The sequence below is a fragment of the Cucurbita moschata genome, unplaced genomic scaffold, assembly GCF_002738365.1.
Source record: "Cucurbita moschata cultivar Rifu unplaced genomic scaffold, Cmos_1.0 Cmo_Scf00008, whole genome shotgun sequence".
NCBI classification, from domain to species: Eukaryota; Viridiplantae; Streptophyta; class Magnoliopsida; order Cucurbitales; family Cucurbitaceae; genus Cucurbita; species Cucurbita moschata.
The window spans coordinates 2,939,656-2,947,839 of record NW_019268524.1 but is presented as its reverse complement, the minus strand read 5'-3'; the positions used below and the strand labels follow the sequence as shown (position 1 = coordinate 2,947,839).

At 38.0% G+C, this 8,184-nt stretch overlaps 2 protein-coding genes across 3 annotated transcripts; one reads left to right on the top strand and one right to left on the bottom strand.

Annotated features, from left to right (window-relative positions):
• The first annotated feature begins 3 nt into the window (after positions 1-3).
• On the top strand, positions 4-1,729 carry LOC111446056 (ubiquitin-fold modifier-conjugating enzyme 1). The gene is made up of 3 exons (XM_023084700.1): positions 4-437; positions 533-594; positions 1,402-1,729. Exons 1-3 carry the CDS (start codon positions 105-107, stop codon positions 1,529-1,531), a joined length of 525 nt encoding a protein of 174 aa, XP_022940468.1. The 5' UTR covers positions 4-104; the 3' UTR covers positions 1,532-1,729.
• Positions 1,730-2,565: 836 nt separating this feature from the next.
• LOC111446051 (phosphoenolpyruvate carboxykinase (ATP)) lies at positions 2,566-7,419 on the bottom strand. Of its 2 annotated transcripts, none has more exons than XM_023084689.1 (13): positions 7,262-7,419; positions 6,851-7,151; positions 6,584-6,765; positions 6,361-6,514; positions 6,180-6,264; positions 4,829-4,929; positions 4,441-4,739; positions 4,176-4,349; positions 4,023-4,088; positions 3,756-3,934; positions 3,504-3,673; positions 3,073-3,241; positions 2,566-2,979 (listed from the first exon to the last, which is right to left on the bottom strand). In XM_023084689.1, exons 2-13 carry the CDS (start codon positions 7,138-7,140, stop codon positions 2,836-2,838), a joined length of 2,013 nt encoding a protein of 670 aa, XP_022940457.1. In that variant the 5' UTR covers positions 7,141-7,151; positions 7,262-7,419; the 3' UTR covers positions 2,566-2,835. The 2 variants fall into 2 exon arrangements, with proteins under 2 accessions (XP_022940457.1, XP_022940458.1); XM_023084690.1 differs by having other exon boundaries at positions 6,851-7,168; positions 7,262-7,406.
• Positions 7,420-8,184: the final 765 nt, after the last annotated feature.

Here is an 8,184-nt window from a genome sequence, read left to right as displayed (position 1 = left end):
TTTTTTTTTAATAAATAAATCAATTTATATTTTTCAGGAAAATTTCATTTTGAACTTCGGAAGATCGGAATCTCAGTTAGGGTTAGCAGAGAAGAAGAAGAATCATGGAGGGTTGGGATCCGAATACCAAGTCGACGCTCACCCAAATTCCTCTGCTAACGACGAAAGCTGGGCCGAGAGATGGTGCGGCATGGACGCAGAGGCTGAAGGAGGAGTACAAGGCATTGATCGCCTACACTCAGATGAACAAGTCAAATGATAATGACTGGTTTCGGATCTCAGCTGCTAATCCAGAAGGAACACGATGGACCGGCAAGTGCTGGTACGTGCACAACCTTCTCAAGTACGAATTCGATCTTCAATTCGATATTCCTATCACGTATCCATCCACAGCGCCAGAGCTGGAGCTGCCGGAGCTCGATGGAAAAACTCAGAAGGTTGGAATTTCGTTTGGTTTTCTTATTTTTGAAGAATTTTCTTTATTCGTAGTTGAATTTCGAAACCTTTTTTAACTCGTTGTGGATTGTTTCAGATGTACAGAGGAGGAAAGATCTGCTTAACCATTCATTTCAAGCCTCTCTGGGCGAAAAACAGGTAACTAAGTCTAAATTCTTCTAAATGACGGTAGAGACATAGATCTTGAAGTTCACGTGTTTGCAGAATTGGTTACTTTCTGGAAAGGCTTAACGAGTGGATATAAGTTTAACTTCGTGTTTGCATGCAATTGAAAGTTAAAGCAGGCTCAGGTTTAGAGCTAACTTAGAATGCATGCTTGATTCGATATGCGTCTCACTCAGCAGTCTCTGCCTTTCCCAACTTGCTGACAGTGAACGGCTCATTTTGAACGTAAACCCATTGGTTCTCTGTAACCCTTTATGTCAATTGCCAGCAAATATTGTCTGCTTTAACCCGTTACGAATTGTCATCAGCCTCACGGTTTTAAAACATGTCTATTAGGGAGAGTTTTCTACACGCTTATAAGAAATGTTTTGTTCTCCCCTCTAACCGACATGGGATCTCACATTCTTATCCCAGTTGTTCTACTTTGGAACCAGATTTGTTCACAATTTATCTGATAAAAACTTTATCTTACATGAATCATGTGATCGCTTTTGGATCGGTACGTTTTTTCTATGACCAGTTAGATCAATACGATTAGGATGTTCTTCACGTTTATGTTTCCTTATCCATGCAAGATTCAGCTTCATTCCTGCTAATGGGACCTGTACAAGTCCCAAACTCTCATTTCATTAGTGTCATTTGACTATCTTGTGTCCGTTATTCTTGCGAAGGAGTCAAAATCTTCAAAATAGTACTGTTTTGGAGCTGTTGTTGGGCATTACACATTCTTTTTCAGCTTGCCATTGTCATAGCCAACCTTATTTAGTATCTGTTTTGCAGTCCTAGGTTTGGAATTGCTCATGCTCTTTGTTTGGGACTTGCACCGTGGCTCGCTGCTGAGGTTCCAATTCTCGTTGATTCTGGCATGATCAAGCACAAAGACAACACAACATCGACCAGTGAATCTTAACATGTGTATGAACTTGTCATGGCTACAAAAGTGAACTTTTGACCTCATATATTTCCCAATGACTGGAAAATAAACTTATCATCCCCCAAATTTAACTGCGGAGGTTGCAGCCCTCCAGTTACATTTACACAGTCATATATTTACTGGGAGTCAGTTCATAAATGTTGATGCATCAGCTAATCATGGTCTGTTTACCTTTACCCTTTCTTGGGATTTATTTATTTACTTTTACCCTTAAAAGCATAGTAGTAGCGGAAATGTGGGATGCGAATTGTTTTTTTTATGAATGCAGCTGCTTAATACTAGTGAATATTTTTTCAGTGTTGGCCAATAATTCGACCAAAACATAGACCATCCACGGTATGTTTATACCAGCTCGATGTATTTTATTGAATTGAGTATAATATACTAGATCCACTTATTGTGTGAGATTCCACATTTATTGGAGAAGAGAATGAGTGTCAATGAGGATGTTGAGCCCGGATTCACTTATTGTGTGAGAGTACACATCTATTGGAGAGGAGAACGAGTGTCAAAGAGGATGTTGAGCCCAGAAGATGGTGGATTGTGAGATCTCACATCAGTTGGAAAAAGGAACGAAACAGTTTTTATAATTGTGTAGAAACCTATCTCAAACATTGCTAGCGCAGGCTTGGGTTACTGCATATTGTAATTTTGAAGGATGGTCCAAGATTGTAATGATGTAAAGATTTTATTTGGAATTATTAAGAATATGCCATTTCAGATAGCTACGAACCTTAATTCTTCCTATTTCTTATGAAATTTCATTAATATGTACGAACCTCAATTCTTCCTTTTTCTCGGGAAATTTCATCAATATATTGCGTATATAAATTAATTCTTATGAAATGAATACATCAATATGACAATAATTCGGGTTTGATTTAAAATTTTATTATTACTAGTTTTTTTTTTTTTTTTTCCAAACCGTGCATTGATATTTCAATCTACATTAATGAAAAGTAGATTACAAGTACGAAAGAAATAGGATTAATGGGGTATCAAACAAGGCCTAAAATTATTAGAAGTATAATTGGTGTATATAAAATCAATTAACAATAAACTAATTATTACATTGCATCAGCAAATTCTGCTATAGAAACATAATTTAAAAGCCTATACACCTCATACCCCATCATCCCTCTCCTTTTATTTTTTTTTTAAAAACACACAGACATTAGGTCATGGAAACTGATGCATAATTTCTGATATCATCAGCCAAATCACAGGAAAAGTAAGCAGTAACAAGAACTCTAACCTCCACCCAAATTCTTGGCTTTCCATTACAAAGTTGGCCCAGCTGCAAGAATCTCCTCGGCTAATTTACTATCCCTCTGCACCTGGTAAGCATGGATCCCTTCATAATTCTTCTTGAACAGACCACCCAGCTTCAGCAGTGTCTCCTTGTGGCCGTCTTTGTTCGACCACTGTTGTTCAAACAATCAGAAACAAGAATGAAGTTAAACATGGTAGACTGCAATCGAAAATGAAGCTGACCGATGAATTCGTTTTCGACTAACCGTGTTTACTGGATCCAGGATTTCTGCTGGAACTCCCTCAATAGCATCAGGAATCTCAAGGCCAAACACTTCAGTCTTGGTGTAATTTGCCTCCAAAAGCGCTCCCGAGTGGATTGCGTCAATGATCTTCCTCGTGTAGGCTAACTTGATACGGTTACCACTTCCATAGCTGCAAGAATATCAAATTTAGTTCATGGCCAAGACGTTTCAGCTGTAATTTATGAAAACTGAGAGCTCAATGTTGGTATTGTTAGGAATCACGACTCTCCACAATGGTATGATATTGAAGCTCTCATGACTTGCTTGGGCTTCTCCAAAAGGTCTCATACCAATAGAGACGTATTTCTTACTTATAAACTCAAGATCATTTCCTAAATTAGCTAATGTGAGACTACGTCCCAACAATCCTCAACAGATATGTCATTTCGTACCTTCCTCCGGACCAACCGGTGTTTACGAGCCATCCCGTGGCACCGTGTTTCTTCATCTTCTCAGCTAGCATCGCTGCATACCTAGACGGGTGCAGCATTATGAACGCTGCTCCAAAACAAGCTGAGAATGTCGCCGTTGGCTCTTTCACGCCATCCTCAGTTCCAGCCACCTGATTTTGCAACAAGATTCAGCTCATTAGGATTTACATCTATTAGTATTATGGATTGAATGAGTGAGTAATAGCTAACTACCAAAGCAGTGTAGCCACTGATAAAATGGTACATGGTCTGAGCCAAGCTCAGCTTGCTCACTGGTGGGAGAACCCCAAATGCATCACAGGCAAGAAGAATCACATTCTTTGGATGAGGACCAACACATGGGATTTTAGCATTCGGTATGTATTCGATGGGATAAGCAGCACGAGTGTTCTCTGAATCGACAAGAACCGAACGATAATAAGTCAGTCTGCACAAGTGGTACATCGGTAATTTATTCATCTCAACACGTCTAACGAATACCTGTAACGGATTTCTCAGAGTAATCGACTTCTCTAGTGTGCTCATCAAACACCACATTCTCAAGAACTACAGCAAAAAACAAGAACAAGCACAACAGGAATAAGCACCATCAACATAATCAGGTAGCTAACAAACATTAAGTTCGGAGATTACCAGTCCCAAACTTGATAGCGTTCCAAATATCGGGCTCCTTTTCCCTCGACAAGTCAATGCATTTGGCATAGCAACCGCCTTCAATGTTTGAGACACCGTTATCACTCCAACAATGCTCGTCATCCCCAATTAAGTACCTATTATGATCTGTAGACAGCGTGGTCTTTCCAGTACCTGTTAACACGTAATCAAATAACGAGCGATCCTCAAGGCTTGTCCATGGCTTTCGATAACTCGAATTCAATGAAGTTATAATAAAACGTACCCGAGAGTCCAAAGAAAAGGGCCACATCTCCATTTTTGCCCATGTTGCAGCCAGAGTGAAGGGAGAGGATCTGGCGCTTGGGCATGAGATAATGCATTAAACTAAAGAGGCCTTTCTTCATCTCCCCAGCATATTGAGTACCAAGAATAACCATTTCCTTTCTAGCAAGATTCATGTCTATACTGGTGGAAGAAGTCATATAATGAGTATAACGATTACAAGGAAACTGCCCGGCGTTGTATATCGTGAAATCTGGAGTACCGAAGTCCTCGAGCTCTTCGGCAGTCGGTCGAATGCACCTGCCATCAAACAAGTATGAATTTGGGAGCTACTACAAAGTTGAATGTATTTCCAATTGTTGTTACATGACATGATGATGATTACTTACATGTTGTGCATGAACAAGGAATGATAAGCTCGGGCTGAGACGATTCGGACTTTGATTCGGTGTTCGGGGTCCCAGTTCAGAAACTGATCATTCACAAATACCTGGAAAAAGAGTCGAACGAGTTATTATTACCGGAAGTAAATAACTATGATGTAGATGTAACTTGAACCTAGCTCAATGACAGGTTCTCTATATCTTAAAAGGTCGGGATTCCCACCTAACAACTACAATGCAGTTGAAACTATATTGAACTCAAATTTCTTGAAAACTCCAATTAATTTGATTAATATTCAGTTTTGAACTTCATGAAATTGAACCAATTGTTCAAACTGATTGAACCTGTCCAGTTTGGTCGGATTGATCATCTTTTTATTTTCTCTTTTAAGAAAATTTCAACTTTTTAACTCCGGAACGAAAATTTCAACTTTAACTCCTGAATGAAAATTTCAACAAAATCCTGACAAGGAAAGGTAAAATTGACTAGAAGACAAACTACTCGTGTGCAAGATGATTGTGGGATGAAAGTCCCACATCCACTGATTTAAGGAATGATCATCGGTTTACTACTCTCTTCGTGAGCTTGAAAGCCCAAAGAAAAACCACGAGAACTTAAGTGGACAATATCATACTATTGTACAGAGTAGAGTTGTGTTCATCCAACCGTGTACACATAATAGACTAAATTAATTATAAAAAAAACTATTTTATTTCAAAAATACACTTAAATGCTACGTTTTTTTAAAATACGCATTAACGTAAGTATTTCGTAAAAAAAAATATTAAAAAATTATAGATATTTTTATTCGTTTAGCCTAAATACATGGTGGGGGTATACGACCAGAAATATATTTTGTCTGTTCCTTGTAATGGTTCCAAAAAGAAAATATATTAAGATCTCCGAAAATTAAGGAATGGATAATTACGTCAACAAGACACTGAAATAATGGACCAAACACGTTACCAGTTTCCGTGTTACTTTATATTAATTAATACGATAAAATATCCATAGTGGACTTTAATCGTCACTGCCACCTCATTAAATTACAAAATTGGGCACCCAACTTCTCCACAAAACACTTCCACGTAATCACACGCTGTCCTAAAAGGTCAACTAAACTAATTTCTCTTAAATAATTAATTATTTCTGACTTTTTGTTAAATGATAAATATATAAAATAAATATAACTTTCTTTTTTGTCAAACAGGGTGTCTAATTAAAATAAATTTTAAATCCATATTATTTCTTATTTTATTTCCATTTCATACCATCTAAATGCATATTATTTTTAATTTTTTAAACAAATAAAAATTTAAAATAATTAATAGGATTTAAAATTATAAAATATTTTACCTTATCCAGGGAGTTCAAGTAATCGACGGCTCTCTCTCTATTGATCAAGAAAGTATGTTCATCCATCTCAATATTAGGCGACCCCCTACAACACAAAAGCAAAAATTTCATTAATGCCGAAACGACGGCGTTTCATTAATCATTTTTTTTTTAATTTTAATTCGGATTAATTATCACTTACTTTCCCCACCAAAGCTCGTCCTCGGTGGTCTCATCTTTAACGACGCGTTTATCTCTCGGTGACCGTCCCGTTTTGGCTCCAGAAAGTGTGGCCAACGCGCCGGTGGCCGTTATGAACGAACCTTTCTCGACCTTGATGGCTTGCTCGTAAAGCTCTGTTTAATTTAAACTAAATCAGAACCGTTCGTGTTCATCTGAAAAAATGGACGGCTTAGATATGTTACCGGCGGGGGAGAGGTTGTAAAGGATGTGAGTGAACTTGAGAGCGCTATCGCTCAAATTCAAAATGGGCTCGCCGAAATGGTGATGGTCCAGTACTGTTCCTGTATGGGCCTCGGCCTTTTTTTCTGGATCGCCTCTTACAATCTTCGGCCCAGTTTCCCTCGTCAGCGACGCCAGCGAGGCACTGCCACAAACAAATCGCACAACCGTCACGTCAATCTCATTTCACCGCCACAACTCACGGTTTCCCCGCCGTGATAACTACTTACCTGATCGACTTGAGTTGCTGCTTTTGCCGCTCCGCCTCCGATACAGGTGAAAAGACGCCGTGAGCATCCGTCAATGGAGTGGTCGGCGTTGATCGCTTCTTCTGCAGAGAGTGAAGATGCTCCAGCGTTCTAGCTCTCATCGGCGTCGTACTGTCGTCATGACATATATCTCTCTCTGTTTCCGCCGCGGTTCTCTCCGTATGAATCTTCGGTAATCCTCTCCGCCCTGTCTCCGCTTCTCCGCCGCTCACGAAACTAAATTCGCCGTTATCTTTCCCGTCATTCGCCATTTTCGTATCCTCTGTAACTCAAATCACACTGAATCAACGCTTGAATTCATCAATTACACCTAAAAATCTCTAATCGTAAACAAAAAACAAAAACCTAGAAAGAAAGAAACAGAGTCCTTACCGGAGATTATCGCCGGAAAACGGGAGAGGCTTGAAATCCGAAAGATCGATGATGAGAAAATGGCTACAAAACCGTATTTATAAGTTAATTTCGGGCTTCGAGGAGAGGGAAAAATAAACAATCTCTATGAGAGTCAGAGACGGGACCAAACTATTCCAAGAGTCGCCGCTTAACCACGATGCTTAACCCGTGGTTTAATCCAACCATGCACCGTGGTTAACTAAAATTCCTTATTTATTTATTTAAATTTAATTTTACAAACGGATATTACAATTTTTTTAACATAATAAAAAATTTAATTTCTGGCACAGATCATTATCATTAAAATATTTAGAGTACAAAAGAAATTAAATATCAAATATTAAATTTGAATTTAATTTGTCAATTTTCGTATTATTTATTTTTTTCCTTTTTTTTGAAAGAAGCAATAGGCTAAGTTTGAAACTAGGCTCGTATATTTATGTGAAAGCAAGATGTGAATGCCACCTCAAAGCCTCAGCTTCCATTCCTATAAGGCTGTCTTAATAAAGTAATTTATTATTCGTATAAATCACAATAAAATGGGCAATTTTGGAAATTAAAGTTATAAAATTTATATTTTTTAATAATTATAATATTTAGATTACATCTGACGGTGTAAAACTGTCGATCACGGTCTCTCGAATATATATATTTTATTTTTGAAAGTCAATAAAAGAGAGCTGGAGAATTAATATCCAGGTGGCGGAAATATAGCGCCACGTCGGATGTGGATATATCCATATTTATCAAATACCATTAAAATTCGAAATGAAGGGTCAAATGGTCAATTCATAGCTGGCTGGCTCTCAATGGAAACTGGAAAGTCGCACATTGGCTGCGTTTCAGTGCTGCTATTAAATTAAATAATTGATTCACCAACTCTTTTTTTTTTTTTTTTTTTT

Bases quoted from the DNA above. Each gene is read 5' to 3' on its own strand.
- LOC111446056 (XM_023084700.1), top strand. From the start codon at position 105: ATGGAGGGTTGGGATCCGAATACCAAGTCGACGCTCACCCAAATTCCT. The intron at 438-532 runs GTTGGAATTTCG...GGATTGTTTCAG, and splicing joins TCGATGGAAAAACTCAGAAG to ATGTACAGAGGAGGAAAGAT. The intron at 595-1,401 runs GTAACTAAGTCT...TCTGTTTTGCAG, and splicing joins CCTCTCTGGGCGAAAAACAG to TCCTAGGTTTGGAATTGCTC.
- LOC111446051 (XM_023084689.1), bottom strand. From the start codon at position 7,140: ATGGCGAATGACGGGAAAGATAACGGCGAATTTAGTTTCGTGAGCGGC. The intron at 4,930-6,179 runs GTAAAATATTTT...CTCTTTTTCCAG, and splicing joins ACTTGAACTCCCTGGATAAG to GTATTTGTGAATGATCAGTT. The intron at 4,740-4,828 runs GTAAGTAATCAT...GTTTGATGGCAG, and splicing joins TCCTTGTTCATGCACAACAT to GTGCATTCGACCGACTGCCG.